Source organism: Elephas maximus, chromosome 7, assembly GCF_024166365.1.
Source record: "Elephas maximus indicus isolate mEleMax1 chromosome 7, mEleMax1 primary haplotype, whole genome shotgun sequence".
NCBI classification, from domain to species: domain Eukaryota; kingdom Metazoa; phylum Chordata; class Mammalia; order Proboscidea; family Elephantidae; genus Elephas; species Elephas maximus.
The window spans coordinates 127,770,484-127,793,595 of NC_064825.1; the positions used below are offsets into that span (position 1 = coordinate 127,770,484).

The 23,112-nt window shown below is 53.3% G+C and overlaps 1 protein-coding gene across 8 annotated transcripts in view; it reads right to left on the bottom strand.

Moving 5' to 3' along the window:
- Positions 1 to 23,112, bottom strand: part of NRXN2 (neurexin 2) — a 117,038-nt gene that overhangs the window by 1,075 nt on the left and 92,851 nt on the right. For all 8 annotated transcript variants that reach the window (XM_049892373.1, XM_049892372.1, XM_049892380.1 and 5 more), the window contains 2 exons: positions 20,839 to 21,164; positions 18,470 to 18,548 (listed from right to left, as the gene is read on the bottom strand). In XM_049892373.1, the coding sequence (XP_049748330.1) occupies positions 18,470 to 18,548; positions 20,839 to 21,164 (405 nt within the window). The remainder of the gene's footprint in view (positions 1 to 18,469; positions 18,549 to 20,838; positions 21,165 to 23,112) is intronic.

A 23,112-nucleotide genomic window follows, 5' to 3' on the forward strand; every position in this document is an offset into this window, starting at 1 on the left:
AAGAGAGAGAAGAGAAAAGAGAGGGCGTCAACGAGGGCGCAGGATGCAGGCGGCCGGCACAGAGAGAGAAACAACAGCCTCACACACCCAAATCGGTTCCAATTGGCTTTGGCGGAGACTAGAGCGGGCCGGGCCCGCCCGCCAGCCGGCCGGAGCCCAGCGCTTTAAGCGGGCAGCGGCTCGGATGCCCTGGGCACCCCACGCAGGGCTCTGTGGCTCTCTGAGTTTTGGTCTTTGGTTTGTCTTAAGAAACCAAAAGGAACAGAAAGGAAAGGAAATCGAAAAGAAACAGAAAAAAAAAACAAACTCTAGTGATTTAAGGCTTTAAAAAACAGATACAACAGCAGCATTTAAACAAACCTAACAATGGTATCTTTTAGGGTTTTTTTCTAGATTTTTCTTTTTTGCTTTTGTTTTTAAAAAAGAAGATAGCATACCACGGAATTCAGGCAACTTACATCAACAAATAGGCCGTGTGATTTTAGCATGAAGAAAAAAATTACAAACAGAGCTGTGTAAGCGGGTTCTCCCGGAAAAAATAAGAAAAAAAACAACTTTTCCGTACAACGTTTTCTGTCTATCTGTTTGGTATCTCCCTCCCTCACTCTTCTCTCCCTGGACAACTTGCTTCCTCCTGAATCTCTCCTCCCTCACTTGTGCCCTCTCCCCCTCCTTAAACACAAAGCTGAAATCTGCACAGTGCAGGCTCGGGTTGAGGAAGTGTTACCGCCACTTGGTATCAGTGTGTGGGGGAGCGGTGGAGGAGTAGGTAGGAGGGATCGGGAGGAGGTACATGATGGGCATCTATGTAGCACTGCTGTGATGAGTGAGAGGACTTGGGAGGGGGCAGCCGTGGGGAGGGGCTTTGAAAGCTAACTGCTGGTTGGCCATGGGGAGAGAAGTTAGTTGAGAGTGTGAGGTGAGGAGTCTCATGAGAAAGAGTGGCAGGGAGGAGACAGACACACTGGAGCAGATCCTGTCCCACAGGACTCAGGGCAGATGTGTGGAGAAGCCATGTAGAGGCAGGGAGGTGGGGAGGGACAGGTAGTGAGTGAGGGCTGTTGGCAGGGACACACTGTTCCTGAGCTAACCCTAACTCCCCAACTTTCTCTTTCTTCACCCTCCACCTCTGACCCCCACTGACTTCCCCCCTCCCCCTCCCCAGAACACCCATGGGCCGCCAGGACCTGGCCAGGGCTTGACTGCCTCTGGCCTTCTTATTATTGTTAAAACAATAATAAAACAACGGAAAGAAGAAGAAAGCAAAAAAAGAAAAGAAAATACATACACAGCCATCTGGGAGGGATGTACTTGCTAATATAAGGCCCAGGGGAACTAGTGGACAGGGATTTGTGGGGGAAGGTCTTCCTCTTTCTAGGTCTAAGAACTGGGTTCCCCTGGGCAGAAACTGCAATTCCCATCAACCCCAAAGGGTGAGTACTACAACTCCCACTAGCCCTTTGAAGGGTGTGGACCCCAATTCCCATCAGCCCCTGGGGCAACAACTGCAACTCCCATCAGCCCCCTGGGCCCCCTCTAAAGCAAAGTACTGCAACTTGCTGGCCTGGGGTAAAAGGTAGGGCTTGTGGGCAGAGGCTAGTGAGGGTGGGGGGCAGAGGGGGGACACTTGTCCTCAGACGCTAGTCCAAAGGGTGCCAGAGGAGACACAGAATTACATTCCAAGGCGCCACAAATATGAAAGGCACCAATGAGGCAGCTGCACAAGAGGAAAGAAGGCCTTTCTACTGAAGCGTCACTTCTATTCAACTTGAAATTGAGGGGAGGGGAGGGAGTACACCTTGCCAGTGATCAGAAGGCTCACTCCTCTTGGAGGGACACCTCTGGGTCTGGTGGGGCTGGAGATTTCCTCACTAGCTATCCCAACAGCACAGCCCAAGCTCCACCCACACCTGAATGCCTCTCACTGATCTCTGCAGGGTCTGGCCCTCACAGACCGCGACCACAAGCCCCCGCCACTCTGAGTGAGCATCCCAGGCCCCCACTGCAGCCAGGCCAGCCACCTACCACCACCACATCTTGGTGCTTCTGCTCTCTCACCTAAATCCCTGTCTCTGCTCTGCACTGCCGTTAAAGCATCTTTGTCGGTGCTTCAGCTCACAAGCCAGTAGGCCTGGCTGCTCTTCCCACCAAGCTCCACCCTATCCCAGGGCAAGGCTCACCAGCACCTTGGATTTGAAGCCCCTGAGCTCCTGCCCCCTTGGCTCAGCCACCCTGAAATACTGAGCCAATAGCAGAGAGGTGCATTTGTGGAGCTGGGACTGCCCAAACCAAACCAAACCTGTTGCCATCGAGTCAATTTGGACTCATAGTGAGCACATGGGACAGCAGAACTGCCCCACAGGGTTTCCAAGAAGTACCTGGTGGATTCGAACTGCTGACCTTTTAGTTAGGAGCTGTAGCTCTTAACCACTACGCCACCAGAGTTCCCTGCTTTTTAGGATGATGCTGAGGCCTGGGGCAGGCAGTGACTCCCCCAGGTCACCAGGTGTCAGAATCAGACCAGGTGAAGGAATGGACTGACCAGTCCCCTCAAGGCTCCCGGAGGCCAGAGAAGGGCTGGTCTCACAGGGAGCCAGGAAAGCCTACCTCACCCTCCCCACACCTCCATGAACTGGCTGGGTTGCCTGACTCAGCTTGGAAGCTGACCCGGGAGGCCACAGACCTGTTCTGTCACTGAATTTTGTGTGACCCTGGGCAGGTTTCTTTCACTGTCTGGGCCCCAGGTTCCTCATCTATAAAATTAGGGTAATGGGCCCTAGTCCAGGGCGAGGGCCAAGGCCTGGCCCCCATGACAGAGTGGGTCCTCCCAGCGTCCACAGAGACCCAGGCCCACCAAAGGACAGCCCAGAGCCCTGGCCCTGGGTAAGGGGCAAACTCAGCTGCCAGTTCTCAGGAAGGAGGGCTGGCAGACCCTCAGGCGGTGGCACCCCGGGCCCAATCATGGCAGGAGTCCCCTGGAGTGCTGCAGTGAATTACTTAATATGGCTCTTCTATCCAGTTTTTGTAACTCTCACCAAATGACTGGGTGTGACTATGCAAATAAGGTGCTTGTGGCCCACCGAGAAGATTGGAGAGCTTGTTAATAATATAAATAAGGAACGTGGCACCCTTGTGGAGGTGGGACCATGCAAATAAGATGTATGGAACCCTAACAAGGGGATTGGTCACTTTTGCCATTCTGCTAGGCTTAAAATGAGCCATCCCAGAGGCTGGAAGGGAGGATCTCAACACCACCAAGAAAGAAGAGCTAGAAGTCGGGCTTGTCCTTTGGACCCGGGATCCCCACACTGAGGACCTCCTAGATCCAGGAGACAGAGAGAGGAACTGTAACATGGAAGACAGCAAGAGACGGCGGCACGAGATGGCGGCACGAGATGGCAGGAATCAGGAGACCACAGCGAGATGGCTGCAGTGGAGTTTTCCAGCCCACAGAGCAAGCAAGCTGAGTGCCTTCGGGCACGAGGCTTACCGGCGGAGTGGAGTATCTCAGGGCACTTAATTGGCAGAGCTAAAGGAGCTTTGTAACACTTGCCTGAGCAGGACAGAGGCCAGGCCAAGGGGCTAAGAAGCCAAGGGGCCAGAGAGGTCAGCCTGCAGGCAAGACTGAGAAGAGGCTGTCCTGATGGAAGAACTGTATCCTGAGTATTTCCGGAGCCTGAATTGTAACCAGTTACGTCCCTAATAAACCCCCAAATCATAAGGATTGTCTGTGAGTTCTGTGTGGCCACTGCAATGAGTTACTGAACCCAGCAGAGAAGTAAAGTGTGCCGTGGGAGGGACGGTTGGCATCAGAACTGGTAGAAAGGGGAGAGGGGGAAGGCATGCCTGGCCTCCGCCTCATGGCAATCGGCCTTGGGCTGTTGATCTCGATTCCCTTTCCTTCTTGTGAAGTTAGAGGTCAAACACCACCCCTGCCACACCATTTTTACACCTGGCTGCATAGACCCTGAGCACATCTGGGGTCCTCATGCTGGCCCACACACCTACCGTCTTCCAGACCTTTCTGTTAAGAACACCGTCCCCTCCTCCCCTGTACATCTCACTTAGCCTTCAGAGTCCGGCCAAGCACCTCCTCTTCCAGACAGACTGAAAGAGGGTCCTCCTTGTCTTGAAGTCCCTGACCCCTTGTTCCTATTCTGTGCTGGAGGCGAAGGACTTGGGCTCTCTGCCAGGGCAGCCTGTCCGTCTTCATCAAGTGCTTCCTCTGAGCCAGGCCAGGCAACTGGGAAGTGCATGGGAAGGACCGCCATGGTGAAGGCCCCCTCAGGCCTTGAGCAGCTGGGTTCTGAGTGCTTCGTCTGCCCTCTCTCAGCCACAGGCACACTGAAAGCCACCCAGCAGGAGCTCTGCCCCACATGCCCAGGTCTCATCATGCCAACTCCACCTTCGATTTTAGACTGGGCTCCAGTTACTCCTGGAAACTTCATAGTCAAGGCTTGCCCCAGGTGGACTTGTGGCCCTGGACCAGCTGGCTCTTGCTGGGGCATGTCCTGCCCTAGAAGGGCTGACTAGGGCACAGATGTGGCTCTGACTCCCTTGCCTACCCAACTAGGCTACAGTGTGAGGGCTTCAAGGCTGGACCACACACAAACCCTGCCCAGCCTGAGTACCCCACAGCCCAGTGCACTGTGCACTGGTTCTCCAGGTCCTGGGGCTCACAGGCTCCCAGGCTCCCCCAAGTACAGCCTTCCCCAGCCCCCCACAGCCCTCCAGGGCTGATCACAGGGCTGAGGAGGCCCCAGTGACCTACACCGCTGCCCTTTAACCCCAGCCACCTCCTAGCCTCCAGATATGGATCTCTGCCCTGTCCCTGTCTCCTCTGGGGCTCTCCTTGGGCTCTTTTCTGCCCAAGGCTTTGGCCGTGTATCTCCTGAGGGTGTCATCCCCACACGGTCAGGAGCCCCTTGGTGCCCTTGTTTCACGTCTCTGTACAGCCTCTCCCCACACCACGTCCTCCCTGGGCCCACACTCCCACACCCACTCACAGGAGAAAATGCTACCGAGAGGCAGTGCTGCCTTCCCCAATACCTACTTGGCCCGGCCTGGGCTCTTGGGTGGCTAAGTCACACACAATGTACGGTACCAGGCTTTCTGGGGTCATAAACTGGTCTAGAAAGGCCCTGGTGGAGGGGAGGACCCCTCACTGCAAAAAGTCCAACTTGGGGCTCCCTGGGTTACCCCTCCCACTGGGCTCTTGGAGGCTAAAGACTCATGATGACTCATGGTGGCTGGGACCTGGGTCTAGCTCTACACTAATGGTACACGCTGGGATGGGGTGTTCCTGGGAGCACTCGGAGTCCGGGGGAGGCTGTGGGGTACCTGTCCCCCTCCCTCACTTCAGGCAGCTGCAGCATTTGGAAAATACTCACAGGTGAACACTTATCACAGGTGCACCCACCTCTGCTCCTCTGCACCCTAAGAAGACCTAGATTTCAGTGCAGCTGGTCCCTCTTACTAAAGGGAATTCCATTCTGACCAAGGAGACCACCGGCTACTCCTGAGCACCCCTCCCCCAACTCTCCCTCCTTTGGGGGCCGCTTAAAGCCCCTGACTCCAAATCTACCCAAGATCCCCAATCCTTGCGAAGCCAGCTGTGTCCGTCCCAAGGGGAGTCTAGAACTGAAAGTGTCAGTCTAAGCCATCTGGTGGCCCTGCTGAGGCTATGGGGGAGCAAAAAGTATTCTGTGTGGATTAGAAAAAAGGCAGCCTCTCAAAGCGGACCCGGTCCTGCAGGTGCACAGTGGGGCAAACACCTCTGCACCAAACTGGAGAAAGGCCTTCCCCCTCCTGGTGGACATGGCCCTGCGCCGGGGCCCAGGCACATGGCCTGGCAAGCAGAAGCCTGGTTGGGGCTCAGCCCATTTTAGCAGAGAACCACTTATACAACTTCAGCAGCCTGAAGGATGGTGCCCCCCCACGCTGAAATGCCAACACTGAGAGGGCAAATGCCAGGGGGGTCTCAAGGCCGGGGGTGAGATACATCATGTGTGTGCGCACACCCCTCTGAAGTTATGTTTCCATGCATCTGGGTGTATGTCTCTAAGCACATGTGTGCATGAGCCTCGATGGATCTGGGCATGTGTGTGTGTGTCTGTGTGTCGGTAAGTCTGAACACATACATGTGCACGAGTGTACTCTGGCTCTGAGCTCGTGTGAATACATGAAAGTGCCACGAGAGCATGTGAGCACACCACCATGAGTCTGAGCACATGTGGCATACCTGTGTAGCAGAATGAACGCACTGTGCACCAAGCTCATTTCCTCCTTCTCCTGGGCAGCCAGACTACATTTCCCAGCAGCCTCTGCAATTAGGCATGGCCATATGGCCAAGTTGACACCACTAGTACCAGCCTGTAAAATCCTCCTGTGTGCGATCCTCCAGAAAACCCTGGTGGCATAGTGCTTAAGTGCTATGGCTGCTAACCAAGAGGTCAGCAGTTCGAATCCACCAGGTGCTCCTTGGAAACTCTATGGGGCAATTCTACTCTGTCCTACAGGGTTGCTATGAGTCGGAATTGAATCGACTGCAGTGGGTTTGGGTTGGCGATCCTCCAGGCCTTCTCCTACGGAGATCTTGGGAACCACGTGTTGACCACAGAGGAGCCCCAAGATGGAAGGAGCCTGGATTTTCAAAGCACTGCTTGGTGGACCTCCTGCTAATTAGGAGCACCCTGAGTGAGAAGCTTTTCTGAATAAACCACAGAGGCTTGATGGCTATCTGATAGAGAAATGGATGTTACCATAACTAATCAGACACTGGCACCAGAAACAGGTGGCCCGATAACAAGAGCCTGCGGTAGGCATGGAAAAACCCAAGGACGCGGGTGTGGAGGCTACGAAGACGGAGACCACGTGAGGCAGTGGAGAAACACCTGGTAAAGCCAGGGCTTGTGGTGACTAGAGGCAGGCCAGGTGCCTACTGAGACTGAGCGACTACAGGAAAGTGGCGGAAACGGTCGGAGTGACTATGCTGGCTTTTTCTCATCTGCTTTTATCAACGTATTACAAGAAAAAGAGCCGCTTGGGAAAGAATTGGGTGGTTTGCAAGCGAAAAAGCCAGGGAGTAGGGGGAGTCCAGAAACATGGGTCTGCAAGCATCAGAAGAGCCAGCTGCTTCCAAACCCCAAACAGTAACAGAGACGGTTGAAAAGGCTTTGAGGGACAATGGTCCCATAAAACTTCTCACCTGTATGAGAGGGCTCAGCCTGGCTGCGAGCTTCAGATGAAGGTGTGGCCTTCTTACCTATTGTTTCAGTGCCTTTAAGAATACCAGAAAACCAAACCAGCTGCCCTCTAGTCATCTAGTCGACTTTGGCTCATGGCACCCCAAGATGTGTTAGAGCAGAACTGTGCTCCATAGGTCGCCAGGCCTCTCCTCTGAGGTGCCTGTGGGTGGACTCGAACCGCCAACCTCTTGGTTACCAGCCAAGTGCTTTAACCATCTGTACCACCCAGAGCTTCTGCCATCAAGAATGTTGTTGTTGAGTTGGCCCGGACTCACAGCAACCCCGTGCACAGCAGAACAAAACGCTGCCTAGTCCTGTACCATTCCTGTGATCGGTTGCAGATTGAACCGTTGTGATGTGATCTGTAAGGTTTTCATTGGCTGATTGTCAGAAGTAGATCTCCAGGCCTTTTCTCCTAGTCATCCTAGTCTGGAAGCTCCACTGAAGCCTGTTCAGCATCATAGCAACACCCAAGCCTCTACTGACAGATGGGTGGTGGTTGCACATGAGGTGCACTGGCTGGGAATTAAACCAGGTCTCCTGCGTGGAAGGTGAAAATTCGACCACTGAACCACCCTCAAGGATACAAAAAAAAAAAAAAAACCCATTGCCATAGAGTCGATTCTGACTCATAGTGACCCTACAGAATAAACTGAAGAAAAAAAAACCCAAACCCGTTGCCAATCGAGTCGATTCTGACTCATGGTCACCCTATAGGACAAAGTAGAACCACTCCATAGGGCTTCCAAGGTGTGGCTGGTGGATTTAAACTGCCAACCTTTAACCACTGTGATTGAGAGACAGGCATGGGGGCAGAGAAACAAGGAAATAAATTGGGCTTGAGAATGATGTCTGGAGAGAACCCGGGGTGTAGTGACTTTGACTGTTTGAGCCCTAAAACCACCTTTGGGCCCCCAAGAATGTATGAACAGGAAGCTGGCTGCCAAGGCTGTAGAGCCTCCCAGGAGGACATTTCTCCCCAAAGCCCATTTCAGAGGTGGCCACGAAGGATACCAACTGGAAAGAACTTGCAGAGGACCAGGTGGGGCCCCAAAGGAGAGGGGGTTCTCCAGAGGGCAGTTGTTGTCGGGGGCCGTTGAGCTGGTATCAACTCACAGCCACCCCGTGTGACACAGTAGTGCTGCCCCATAGGGTTTCCTTGGCTATAATCTTTATGGGAACAGATCGCCAGGTCTTTCTCCCATGGAGCTGCTGATTGGGTTCGAATCACCAATTTTTTGGTTAGCAGCTGAGCCAGGGGTCCCAAAGAACAGAGGAGTTTCTCCAGAGAGCAGAGGGGGCTTTAATGCACAAACAGTCCCCCGCTGGCCAGAAGCCTACCCTGCCTGCCGGCTGGGTGGCTTCTCTGCTGGGAACTTCTGTGTGTCTTCTATCCTTGAGTGGGAGGTTTTGTCATCATTGCTCTCTGCCTGCCCTCCCTGTGTTGAGACACGGAGGCAGTGCGGTAAGTTAACATTTTAGCTCCCCAGTACCCACACCAGGTATGGGTCCTCAGACCAGAGGAGCGGCCCCATCTCCCAAAGATCCTCAACTTGGAGAATGAAAGTCCTAAATCAGTGGGACTTGGGAAGGGGTGGTGTGTTCTGTGGGCGGGAGGAGAAATGAAATGGATATTTAGCAACTCAGCCCAGACTGTGGCAAACAATTTGTTAGCTAGTCACCAATCTGTTTCTGCTTCCTCCTGGGACCAAAGCGAGGCCATATTCCCCACCTTCCTGGAAGCTAGGTTGGCCTCGTGACTGAGCTCTGGCCAAAGGAGTCTGGCTGGGAGTGAGGTGTGTGTGTCCCCCCCAGGCCTGGCCCACAAGACTGCCCCTTTGTGACTCTCCATGCCCCTTCCGCTTCCACCCAACACAGGAAGCCACACGTTGAAGGTGACGGTGCACGCACAAGAAGGATGGTGCCTGGGCCTTAGAGCATCGTTTGGAGAAGAGCTGCCCACCCACCAGGGACACCCGTTTATAACTTCACGTGTTAAACCACTGATGTTTTGGAGTTTATCTGCTATTACAACTAGTCTCAACTTAAGACACTGGGAATCTGAACACATTTGTGCCTGTGATTCTAAGCACTCAAGTGTGGGGCGGAGCAAGTGTGTGTCTCCGGGTTGTTTGGCCTGTGTGCCTCTGAAGGGTCTTGTTTATGTAGGCATGGGGGCCATGCCTAAGGCATACGTGCATATGGGGTACAGGTAGGAGGATGTTCTGTGGGTCTGAGCACACCAGCAGGCACATGTAAATCTCAGTACAGGTGTGCATACGTGTGCCCCTGGGGGTCTGCACAGCTGTGTGTGAACACACAAGCATTCATCTTGCTGGGTCCTAACATGTGGGTGTGCCTCTATGGGTCTGAAGATATGTGTGTGTCCTTGTGTACGAGCCCTGGTGGCGCAGTAGTTAAGTGCTCAGCTGTTAACCAAATGGTTGGCAGTTTGAACCCACCAGCTGCTCCCTGGAAACTCTATGGAGCAGTTCTACTCTGTCCTATAGGGTCGCTGTGAGTCAGAATTGACTGGATGGCAACTTTTTTTTTTTTTTTTTTTGGTTTTCTGTGGGTCTGAGTCCATCTGTGTGCAGCTGCAGGTGTACTTCCGAGAAGGTGAGTCAGTACACCTGTGGGGCCTGAGCACATGCATATGCGTGGACCTCTGTGGGTCTGGGTACACGTACCTGTGCTTCTGAGTATGCTTCTGTAAGTCTGTGAGTCTGAAACGTTTCTGCAGGTTAGCACATGTGTATGTGTACACTCCGTGGGACTGAGAGTGTGTGTGCAGACTCATGGGGCCTGGCCGGGTGCGTGTGTGTAAGTGTGCACATGAGTAGGAGCCTTTGAAGATCTGAGCTCATGTGAGTCTCTCAGGTTCTCCCCTCATTGTTTGATGGGTGTTGGTCTGGGACTCCAAATGAGTGTGTGCACATGCGTGAACCCCTGGGGCTGGGCACACACAGCCCACCTCTCAGGACATGCATACATGTCCCCTTGTGGATCTTAGTACACACACGCACCTTTGTGTGCATATGGACATGCCTTTACGGGAATGCACACCCATGTTGGTACATGAGTACATCACTCTGAGGATACACGTGTGCAACTTGGTGAGTGTGTACATATGTGCATGAGACCATAGGTCCATGGACAAGTGTGCACTGGGGTGGAGCTATGACACACAAGCGCCTGTAAGCCTGGGCCTGGCGTGTGTATGTGTGTGTATGCACCTCCAGATTGGAGCACATGTGTGCACATGCCTGATATGATCATAGGTACATGTATCTGTGGGCCTGAAATACATGAGATTCTGTACGACTGAACACGTGTATAAGTCTGTGGTCTGAGCACACAGGTGTGCACGTTACTCTGTGAATCTCAGCAGGTATGTGTACAAGTGCACATCTGTACATACACACGTGAACCCTGTGTGCCTGAAATACGTGAGTGCTTCTACAGGTGTGCATGTGTGGGTATGAGTGTGAGCTCTGGGTCTTTTTTCTCATCAGTCTGAACATGTGTGTGAAGTGCCTTGGGGGACTGAACAGGCATGGATGGTGTGGCCCTTAGCACACACAGGTGCCACTCTGGTCTGAGTGTGTGTGTGCTTTTGTAAGGCCGGGCACACACGGAGGTGGGAACCTCCCTGGGTCTGAGCAGGTGGGGTACCTGTGCATCTGTGCACATGGGTGCGTTTTGGAGAACTTTAACTATCACTTGTCTGTCAGTTTACTGCGGTGGCTTACATGTTGCTGTGACACTGGAAGCTCTGCCGCTGGTATTTCAAATACCAGCAGGGTCACCCGTTGAGGAGAGGGTTCAGGGGAGCTTCCAGACTAAGACAAACTAGGAAGAATACAGGCGATCTACTTCTTAAAAAATTGGCCAGTGAAAACCTTATGAATAGCGGCAGAACATGGTCTGATATAGTGCCGAAAGATGAGCCCCTCAGGTGGGAAAGCACTCAAAAGATGCCTGGGGAAGAGCTGCCTCCTCAAACCAGAGTCAACTTTAATGATGGGGATGGAGTAAAACTTTCAGGTCCTTCATTTGCTGGTGTCGTAGGACTCAAAATGAGAAGAAACAGCTGCAAATATCCATTAATAATCAGAACGTGGGAAGTGCAAAGTATGAATCTAGGAAAATTGGAAGTCTTCAAAAATTAAATGGAATGCATAAAGATCAATACCTAGGTATTAGTGAGCTGAAATGGACTGGTATCAGCCATTTTGAATCAATCATATGGTCTAGTATGCCAGGAATGATAAATTGAAGAGAAATGGCATCTCATTCACTGTCAAAAAGAACACTTTGAGATCTATCCTGAAGTACAATGCTGTCAGTGATAGGATAATATCCATATGCCTATGAGGAAGATCAGTTAACACAACTATTATTCAAATTTACCCACTAATCACTAACCCCAAAGATGAAGGAATTGAAGATTTTTACCAACTTCTGCAGTCTGAAATTGATCAAACATGCAATCAAGATGCATTGATAATTACTGATGATTGGGAAGTGAAAGTTGGAAACAAAGAAGGATCAGTATTTGGATAAAATGGCCTTGGTGATAGAAACAATACCGGAGATCACATGATAGAATATTGCAAGACCAACAGCAAATTCATTGCAAATACCTTTTTTCAACAACATGAAGGGCAACTATACACATGGACCCACCAGATGGAATACACAGGAATCGAACTGACCACATCTATGGAAAGAAATGATAGAGAAACTCAATATCATCAGTCAGAACAAGGCCAGGGGCTGACTGCAAAACAGACCATCAATCGCTTATACGTAAGTTCAAGTTGAAGCTGAAGAAAATTAAAACAAATCCACAAGAGCCAAAGTACGACTGAATTTAGAGACCATCTCGAGAATAGATTTAATGCATTAAACACTAATGACCAAAGACTCAATAAGGTGTGGAATGACATCAAGAACATCACACATGAAGAAGCCAAAAGGTCATTAAAAAGATAGGAAAGAAAGAAAAGACCAAATTGTCATCAAAAGAGACCCTGAAACTTGCTCTTGAACACAGAGTAGCTAAAATGAAAGGAAGAAATGTTGAAGTAAAAGAGCAAAACAGAAGATTTCAAAGAGTGGCTGGAGAAGACAAAGTAAAAAGTGCAAAGACCTGGAATTAGGAAACCAAAAGGGAAGAACACGCTCTACATTTCTCAAGGTGAAAGAACTGAAGAAAAAATTCAAGCCTCAAGTTGCAATTTTGAAGGATTCTGTGGACAAAATATTGAAAGATACAGGAAGCACCAAAAGAAGATGGAAGAAACACACAGAGTCACTGTGCCAAAAGAACTGATCGACCTTCAACCATTTCAGGAGGTAGCAAATGATCAAGATCCGATGGTACTGAAGGAAGAAGTCCAAGCTGCAATGAAGGCATTGGCAAAAAACAAGGCTCCAAGGACTGGTGGAATAACAATTGAGATGTTTCAACAAACGGATGCAACACTGGAAGTGCTTACTCATCTATGCCAAGAAATTTGGAAGACAGCTACCTGGCCAACTGACTGGAAGAGATCCGTATTTGTGCCCATTCCAAAGAAAGGTGATTCAACAGAATGTGGAAATTATCAAACAATATCCTTAATATCACATGCAAGTAAAATTTTGCTGAATTCAAAAATGGTTGCAGCAGTACATGGACAGGGAACTGCCAGAAATTCAAGCCAGATTCAGAAGAGGACATGGAAAAAGGGATATCGTTGCTGATGTCAGGTGGATCCTGCCTGAAAGCAGAGAATACCAAAAAGATGTTTACCCGTGTTTTATTGATTAGGGAAAGGTATTTGACTGTGGGGATCCTAACAAATTATGGGTAACATTGTGAAGAACGGGAATTCCAGAACACTTAATTGTGCTCATGAGGAACCTGTACTTAGACCAGAGGCAGTGGTTTGAACAGAACAAGGGGGTTCTGCGTTGTTTAAAATCAGGAAAGGTGTGTGTCAGGACTGTATCCTTCCACTATATTTATTCAATCTGTATGCTAAGCAAATAATCCATAAAGCTCAACTATATGAAGAAGAACAGGGCATCTGGATTAAGAGTCATTAACAACCTGCATTATGCAGATGACACAACCTTGCTTGCGGAAAGTGAAGAGGACTTGAAGCACTTACTGATGAAGATCAAAGACTAAAGCCTTCAGTATGGATTGTATCTCAACGTAAAGAAAATAAAAATCCGGATCAAAGGAGAATGAAGAACACCAAGGACCCAAGGTAATTACAAGCCCAAGAGACAGAAAAGGCCACATAAACCAGAGGCTACAGCAGCCTGAGACCAGAAGAACTAGACGGTGCCCGGCTACAACCAATGACTGCCCTGACAGGGAACACAACAGAGAACCCCTGAGGGAGCAGGAGAGCAGTGGGATGCAGACCCCAAATTCTCATAAAAAGACCAGACTTAATGGTCTGACTGAGACTAGAAGGACCCCAGTGGTCATGGCCCCCAGACCTTCTGTTGGCCCAGGACAGGAACCATTCCTGAAGCCAACTCTTCAGACATGGATTGGACTGGACACTGGGTTGGAGAGGGATGCTGGTGAGGAGTGAGCTTCTTGGATCAGGTGGACACTTGAGACTATGTTGGCATCTCCTGCCTGGAGGGGAGATGAGAGGGTAGAGGGGGTTAGAAGCTGGTGAAATGGATACGAAAAGAGAGTGGAGGGAGAGAGCAGGCTGTCTCATTAGGGGCAGAGCAATTGGGAGTATGTAGCAAGGTGTATATGGGTTTTTGTGTGAGAGACTGACTTGATTTGTAAACTTTCACTTAAAGCACAATAAAAATTATTTAAAAAAAGAAAAGGAAAATCCTCACAACTGGACCAATAAGCGGCATCATGATAAACAGAGAAAAGATTGAAGTTGTCAAGGATTTCATTTTACTTGGCTCCACAATCCACACCCATGGAAGCAGCGGTCAAGGAATTAAAAGACGCACTGCATGGGGCAAAAGGCCTTCAAGTGTTAAAAAGCAAAAATGTGACTTTGAGGACTAAAGTGAGCCTGACCCAAGCCCTGGTATTTTCGATCATATCATATGCATGCAAAAGCTGGACAATGAATAAGGAAGACCAAAGAAGAATTGACGCCTTTGAATTGTGGTGTTGGCAAAGAATATGGACTATATCACGGACTGCCGGAATGAACAAGTCTGTCTTGGAAGAAGTATGGCCAGAATGCTCCTTAGTAGTGAGGATGACAAGACTTCTTCTTACATACTTGGACATGTTATCATGAGGGACCAGTCCCTGGAGAAGGACATCATGCTTGGTAAAGTAGAGGGTCAGAGAAAAAGAGGAAGACCCTCAAGGAGATGGACTGACACAGTGGCTGTAATGAGGGGCTCAAACATAGCAACGATTGTGAGAATGGCGCAGGACAGGGCAGTGTTTGGTTCTGTTGTACATGGGGTTGCTATGAGTCAGAACTAACAACAACAAGAAGCACACATCTGTCAGTTTGTTGTACTGTGGCGGCTTGCGTGCTGCTGTGCCGCTGATATTTCACATACCAACAGGGCCATCCATGGTAGGTTTCAGTGGAGCTTCCAGAATAAGGCTAGGAAGAATGGCCTGGTGACCTATTTCCAAAAATGAGCCAATGAAAACCTTATGGATCATAACAGAACGCTGTGTGACTCACTTGCTTTGGACACGTCATCAGGAGGGATCAGCTGCTTAAGGAGTACATCATTTTTGGTGAAGTAGGCACCAGACAGGGCAAGGGAGACCCTCAATGAGGTGGACTGGCACAATAGCCGCAACAATGCACTCGAACATGCCAGCAATCATGAGGATGGCAACGTTTCATTTTGTTGTACACGAGGTCACCATGAGTCAGAGTCAACTCTGCAGCCTACCTGTCTCTATCTAAACGCACATATGCAAGACTCCATGGGTCTGTGTATATGCCTTTGTGAGACTGTGCATATGTGTGTTTGTGCTTCCGTGGGTCCCAACAGGTGTACATCTGTGTGTAGGGACTTCCGGGGTCTGAGTACACATGTGCCTCTTTAGGTCTAAGCATGTGAGCCTCTGTTGGTCTGGGCATGAATGGCATGTGCTCTTCCAGGTTTGAAAATGCATGTACCCCGAGGAACTGGGCACATGGGCTTGTAGGCAGGTCCAAACACGTGTGCATGACGTTGTTCGTAGCACATATATGTGCATATATATGTGTGCTGCTGTGGTCTGAGCCTGTACATGCTCTTCCTACGTGTCTCAGGGATTGCAAACTCAGATCCCTACAGGGGCCAGGCAGGTTAACACAATGTGCGGGTCAGGCTGTCTAAGATAACCAGTATAGTCACCAAGTATACAATCCACGCCCCCCTACACACACTCACATTCAGAAAAATGTAGGCACCATGCCCATCAAACAATAACCTTCTTTGGCTGGGCCGCCAACCTCAGGTAAAACAGCCATGACAGATGAGGGGCTCACCAAGCTGGAGGAGGCGCTTGGGGTGTGGGGGCTATGGAGGGGCCCAGGTAAAGGTAAAGAGTGGAAGGGGTGAGCTGGGATGATCCCAGGCCCCACACCTGGACCCACGGACAAGGATCTGCCAGGTGGGATGATACAAACACCCCGGCTCACCATCCCAGGCAGCCGCTGTCTCCAGCCAGGCTGCCGCTACCTCTAACACTGACCTTGGCCCCAAGGAAGGCCTGGCGCTCTGCTCACTGGGTACAGGAGGTACTCAGGCTTGAGGGAGGGGAGGGAGGGGACTGGTACTGTGGTCTAATGGTAAAGACCAGCCTGGAGGCCCTGGGGTCATCTCGGTCCTTGCCTGGCCTTCCATAAGGATGATGAGACTCCAAGTTTTAACATTTCAGGGTGCTGCAAGTATGTATGTGTAAACATGGAAGCACCATTGTCTCAGGAGGGCCTGTGGGATCCGCTGAGGGTATCCTTTGGGGCTCAGCATACACTCTGCCCTCCTTATTTTTAGGCTGGGTGCTGGGCTGGCCCACCAGGCTCTCCCTTTGCCCCACTTCTACTCCTGCCCTTTGCTCCATCCTCTCCCTCACAGCCTTGGTCCTCTTCCCAGGAGGATCCACCTGGCTATCAGTGACTCCTAGAGCTCTGCCTGGAGGGCAATTGACCTGCCAAGTCACTCCCTGTCACTCCCTCATCCAAAGGCACCTAAAGGTGCTCAGATGGCCCATGCATATACTCAGTGTCACACCCAGGACCTGACAAGGCTCAAGGCTGGGGCCTGGTGACAATGTGTAGTCCTGGTGTGGCCCGGTGGGGTTGCATGTCCCTGATGGCAGCCAGCTGGCCCAGGGAGAACATACAGAGATACCTCTTCTCAGCCCGCCAGCTCCCCACCCAGTGTGTGCACATGGACATGTGCGTGCAGACACATGTGATGGACCACACAAAGCCCTGCTTGTGACCCATGCAGCCTTTTGTCCCTGAGCCCCATGCCAGGGCTCTCAGGGGGGCTATTTGTCACAGTCATTCTTGGCAGCACTGGGCAAGATGTGCTGTCCACCTGCAGAAGCCCCCAGGAAACGAATGGAGTTTAGAGAGGGATATGGGGGGTAGGGAGGGCGCTCTGTGCTGAAGCCACCAAATGCCCCGAACCCCCCAAAGCAACGGTGGGGTATGAGCTGCAGTCCCTGAGCCAGGATCACCCTGTGAGGTGGGAGAACAGCACTCCCCTTGCTCCAGAGGCCCTGACAGAACACCCACAGAGGAGGGGCATGGTGCGGAAGGTACAGGCCCTTGCTGAGGGGGAGGCCTTTGCAGCCCCACAGCCTTCTGCTCCCAGGACCATGGGAACAGCCTTCAGCTCTGGTCAACTGTGGGGACACAGACAGCAGTCAGGCCCAGTCCCTGGGTCTGGGGGACCTGACCTTGGTCTCTGGGACCTGCACCTCTGCCCCAGGTCCCATCTCCATGCTGAGATCCTGTTGTCTTCTTGTCCTGCCCACCCCCCTTGGGACTGCAGTCACATCCTCCGCTTGGATGTCTCTTCTGGGGCTGGCAGGCTCCCCAGTCCCCCTTCTTCCCAAGCCAGGCCAGATTCACAGGATGCGCCTAGGTCACACTGCCCACCTCAGCTGACAGCACCTACCAACCCTGCCAGCCCCCAACCCCAGCTTCCCAGTGCCATCCAATGCAAGGTAATGGGGAGAAGTCTCTGAAAAACCAGAGAAGGCCCCTCCTCTCCCACAGGCTCATCAGGTCATTGTCACAAGGCCTATGCTCCCTGGCTGGAATCCTGGCCTCATCCAGGTCTTCCTCATTCCTGCCACCACCCTCGAGTGCCAGGCCCTCAGTCTCTCTCAGCCTCACCAATCCTGCACCCACAGTGCCATGCCACCCTCCACACTTAGGCAGCACTGAAGCCATCCCACCACCACCACCTCGCCAGTGTGGCTTCTCCCCCCAGCTGCACCCTGGGTTTCAGCTGGAGGATCGGGACTGGATACCTTATCAGCCCCTCCAGACCCCACCCTGGGAAACCTTCAGCCCATAGCAGGGCCTCCCCCCATTCCCCACTGGAAATCTGGGTCAGATTTCAGGCCCCAACCTCTCACCCAGGAGCCAAGTGTCTGGCCTAGGGGACACATCCCACCCTAGCACCCTGCCAGGCGCAGGCTTAGCCTGACAGTTCTGGCAGAGGGTCCAGCCTGGGACCCTCCAAACCAGAGCACCGGACACTCACTGGGACTGAACAAGGAGGGCTCAGGATTAAGCAGAGGCCTCTTCCACCAGTGCCAGGGAGAACACCCAGCTTGAGGGCTGATGGGAATTGCAGTTCTGGACCCAAGAGCTGATGGGAGTTGTAGTTCCTGGACCTGCATTTCCCCCCCCCAACCCCCCCTCCCCCCACCCACTGGGGACTCAAGGAAGCTGTAGCTGCTCATCTTTCTAGGGAAAAGTCTCCCTTTTTCCTCCCAGAATCCCTTGGCTCTTAACCCCAAGATCCAAGCTAAGGACCTCACTACCTCTGAGGGCTGGGCACCAAAAAGCCAGCAACTGCCTGGCCAGAGGACATTTGGGGGCCTGGGGGCACATGTTGGGAAGGAAGGGGACTATCAGAACAGGCTAAGGCCAGGCAGCAAGCCCCTTGGGCGTGGGCTGGGTGCAGGGACAGTCGCCCCCCTCCCCTCAGAGTCACGTGGGCCCCGGGGCAGGGGAGGGGGGAGAGGCACTCACCAGTACTGGGCTCACACTCCTCCAGGTCCTCATCATCGCTCGGACACTCAGCTGAGGCCACCAGGAGGTCATCTGTGTTCTAGGGGGCGAGAGGAGGGGTGGGGAGAGAAAGGGTTCCCGGTGGGTCAGCAGGCTCCACAGCCCCCTCTTAGGTGGGACGGCAGGAGGAGCACAGGGGAGTCAGGCAGCCCTGTTCAAGGCCCAGCTCCTAGATCACTGGCTGGGTGACCTTGGGCCTCCTTTCCTCGGGTAAGGGCACCAGCCCTGCAGTGGCTCCCCCAGCTCCTGAGGATCAATGGGACAGCTCATGTACTGCATCTTATTTCCGGGAAGGCTCAGGAGACTGGACACCAGACCTGGGGCTGCAGGGCAGAGCTGGGGCCCAGGGTGCATCGGGACAGGGCATCAGGGAGCCCAGCCTGGGCAGAGTGGGGAGCAGGACCCAGAGGAGTTCCTGGGCTGCAGCTCCACCTCCCCAACACCCCTCTTCTCTCTCCCAACCCCCTTCCCAGAGCCAGAGAGAACCCGCTGCACACAGTAATTAAGGGCTGTGGTTGCCATGACAACGGGAGTCGACTTTGTCAGCATTTTCTTTCCTCCTGATTGCAAAGAAAGAGAATCCCCAAGACAGAGTGAGTGTAAGGGGGGGGCGTGTCACTTGGGAGGGCAGTAGGGAAGAGACTCAAGGAAGGGAACCCAAAGTCCAGGCAGGAAGGGGTCACCCCGCCACAGAGAGTGACTGCAAGAGAAGGAAAGGGCCAGGCTGCAGGGCCAAAGTTGGGAGGGGTCTGGGGGGATGGGGCAAAGGGCTCCCATCCTGCCTCTTCCTGCCCCCCAGCTTCAGACTCTGCAGCCCTCACCCAGGGGAAGGGGGCGTGGGGGACCAGTTTCCCTTCTATATTGTTCCCTCACCACGCGGCCTCCTGCACTTCTCTGTGGCAGCTGGATCCCGAGGCTCCACCCCCTCTTCCACCTGGACAGCCTCAAATGGCCCAATACAAGGCCCTTCTTCCCCAGGCGTGGAGGCTGCTGCTCTTGTTTGGCTCAGCCCGGCAGACATGGTGGGCGCTGGCCTGGGGCAGAGCCCAGCCCTTCTCACATGCTCCCCGGGACCCCAGGGGCAAGGCCTGGGCATTGGGATTCCCTTGGTTTTCTTGGCAAATGGGAACGGGAAACAGACACTCGAAGAGCCTGCCTAGCCCCCTACCCCCATTCTCTCCCACTTAAGTCCCAGGTTCCCTCAGAGCCACAGCCTGGCAGAGAGGAGGGGCTTTCAGCACCGCCAGCCCATCCCTCACTTACAGAGGGAAAAAAAGCTGAAGCCAGGCAGATGGTGGAGTAGAAACACGTCCTCATGGCCGCCCCTAGGTCCCTCCTTCGCCCAGGGAGGAGAGAGGCCCCTCCAGGCCTAGAGGCCCAATAGTCGCCGGTGGTGAGTTAGGGTGATGGGGGATCGAGGGCAGCTTTCAGGGGTAGCGGTTGAGTGTAAAGACTAACTAGGCCTGAGTAAGGTAGGTGAGAGCCCTCATTAGGCCAACAGTCCACAGCAGGCACTAGAAAGTTCCGCCCACCCCCAGGGCTGCCTCAGTCAGTTGCACACACTGGGTCAGCTTTGGACAACAGGAAAGGCAGGCCTGTCCGGACCCAGCAGAGCCTCAGTTCCCCAGGTCCAGCCCTCCCCCGGGCACTCAAATCACTTGTACCTGCCTGACCAGAAAGTGCACGTGAGCAGGTGGGGTGAGCCCTGGGGGAGGATAGACCACCAGAGGACCATCCAAAATGAAATCCCCATCAGGACCATAGACTCAGGGGTCCCTGAGGCCCCTGAGGTCACACAGAGAAGGCTGTGAAGGAAAGGACTCAGTAGCCAGGAGGGGCTGCTCCTGGTCCCTACCAGCCTGGGTGCTCCAGGCCTGGGTGCCCACATCTAGCCCCCCCAGTGCTGCCCCTCTGTGCCCTGCCCAGCAAGATGCTATGCACCTCCCACTCACTCCCAGGGGCACAGGACATAGCCTGCATTATGGGGAGGGGGCAGAGTGAGTCCCCAGACTTCCTCTCGTAGCTGGGGTGGTCTTCCCTGGTCTGCCTAGGGCACCAAACTTTCCTCAGCTCTTGGAATGGCCCCTCTAGAAATAGTGGCCACCTCCATATCCACAACATTCCTCATCACCAGGGTGCTAGCCCCTTCCTGAAAGTGGGTCTTGCCCACCTTACCTGAACCGTCACCACGGCAGCAAGGACAAGGCCAAAGGCCTTTAGGATTCCACCAGACCTCTTGGGCCCTCACCTGGGCACCACAATTACTATGCAGACATCAGCCCTACCCGCCCCAGCCCTGCCCCTACCCACCAGCCCACATGGGCCCTTACCTGGGTGGTGCTGTCCCTTAACGTGGGGGAGCGGCCCCGGCGCGTGGTGGTTGTGGCCATGGTGGTGGTGGTCTCCATGATGGTGGTAGCCATGTCGGCCAGCAGGGTGGTGGCCGTGGTCTCCGCACTAAGCAGCACGGACGGCCCCTCCCCCACCAGGCGCAGGTGGCCCTCGGTCCGCACATTCGGGTCGCTCTCAGCGGCCAGTGCCAGCACCTTGAGCCCATTGTAGTAGAGGCCGGACACCTGGCCCTGGAAGGGGCGACCCTGATCCCGGCCCCCAATCTTGATGGCAGCCTGGCTGTTGAAGATGGTCAGCTGGCGGCCTGGGGGGAGGAGGGTGGGTGGGGGTGACAGACAGAGGAGGGACAGGCAATGGGGGAAGACCAGAACAGGATAGGGAGTATGGAGGGGGGCCGAGGGGAGGAAGGAGAGATGGAGGAGGAAACCAGCGATGGGGAGGAGGAGACCAGCGAGGGGGAGGAGGGAAGGTGTCAGGAGGGAGAAAGGAGGAAGGGGCAGACAACCAAAGGGAAAGTCCTCATCAGCCACTGGCCCCTGCCCAGGCAGATGGGAGCCCCATAGAGGGGGAAGGTCCCCAGGGCACACATGGGCTGGGAGAAGGGAGCCCAGGGACCCCCGCGTCCACCATGCTCATGCCTCTTTCTCCTTCCCCCCTTACTCCAGTGACATCATCACCCCTCTTTCTCTTCTTGCAATTGGACCCTCACCTTCTCCCTTCTAATCCCCAGTGTCTGCCCCAAGCCATGAAGCCCTTGGAAGCAGTAGACAGAGGAGACAAAAAGGCAGAGAGACCCAGAAGGAGACTGCCAGGCAGAGATGGGCCCGTGCGTGTCAGAGAGGTGGCGAAGGCAGGACCAGGCACCCAGAAGGCGGGACAGGGCATACATAGGGGGTTGGGGCAGCAGTGCGGGCCCCACTGCTCCAAGCTGGCCTCCCTCACTCTGCCCGCCCCCCACAACCAGCCCAGGACCTCTGGCCCTGGCTCTCCTCTCCTCCCTGTCCAAGGTCCAGGCACTGGCCACAAAACTGGCCTGTGCGGCAGAGCCTTCCTCCCCGCCAGGGTGTGCAAGCACAGAAATGGAAAATGTTAAAGGGACCTGGCTTCGCTTGCTGACAGCCAAAAAAACACGCTCCAGCTCCAATCTGGCCCCACTCGGCAGTCACACCTCAGAATGCCCACTGGTTGGGCTTGGCTGCTGTTTGGTTTTAGCGGATCTGGGGGTCAGTTTAACCCTCTGAGTTTGTCGCTTTGGTTTGGTTTTTAGAAAAGATGTTTATTATGTTTAAGTTTAGATTTAACTTTGTTTTTGGAGTTGGCTTATTTTGGGAGGGAAGGGGTTGGGCAGAGGGATGATTACATTGCCCCCTTCTCCCCGGACCTTGAGCTGCTGGCGCTGCGGAGTTTAAGACCTGGCTTAGCCCTTGTTAGCCTCTGGTTAGTGCCTCGTTAGAGATCTGGTTTAGAGTTAGTGCCTGTACACCCCAAGACCCGCGCTGAGGATAGTCCAACTTGTGAAACTCACACCCTCTTTGGAAACACAGCTTCTCTGGGACACCCAGGCTCCTGCCCACGCCTCTGGCCAATGACCAGCCACTGGTGTGTCTCCCAGCCCCTCTGCTTAGCCTGTCCTCCAGCACCCTCCCACCGCCTGCACCAGCAAGGACAGCCCCTGGAATGGTCCCAGGAACAGGCAGGCTCCTGAAGCCCCTGCTTCCTTAGCCCAGGCCAGAGAAGGACTAGGGAGGACACTCTGCACAGTCATCCCCATGGTTCTCACATGCCCAGGCCCCCCACATGCTCCATCACACCATCTGACAAATGGCGGGGGAGGGCTGGGGCCCGGAGTGGTCAAGGACTAGGATGGCAGCTGAGAATGCCGGACCCAGAGAAGTCCTTGAGGACTGCTGTGTCCAGAGTTTCCCAAAGCAATGTGTCCCAAGCCATGGGAGTTAGGAAAAAAAACAATAGGGAGAAGGTTCGCAGTGGTCAAATGAGTTTGGGAAACACACCATTTCACCATGAAACAGGCTTCTTTCTCACAGGACTTCTTAGGACCTTTACGAAACTGATGTACATGTGACTCCCTGAGAAGAATCAGGATTCAGGACTTCCTAAAGTTATTTCACCACAAAGCTCTTTACTGTGAAGCACCTCACGGGACCATGCTCCACAGAACATGCTTTGGAACCAGGTAAGTGATTCATTCAATAAAAATTTATTGAGCATCTACCACAATACCAGGCACTGGT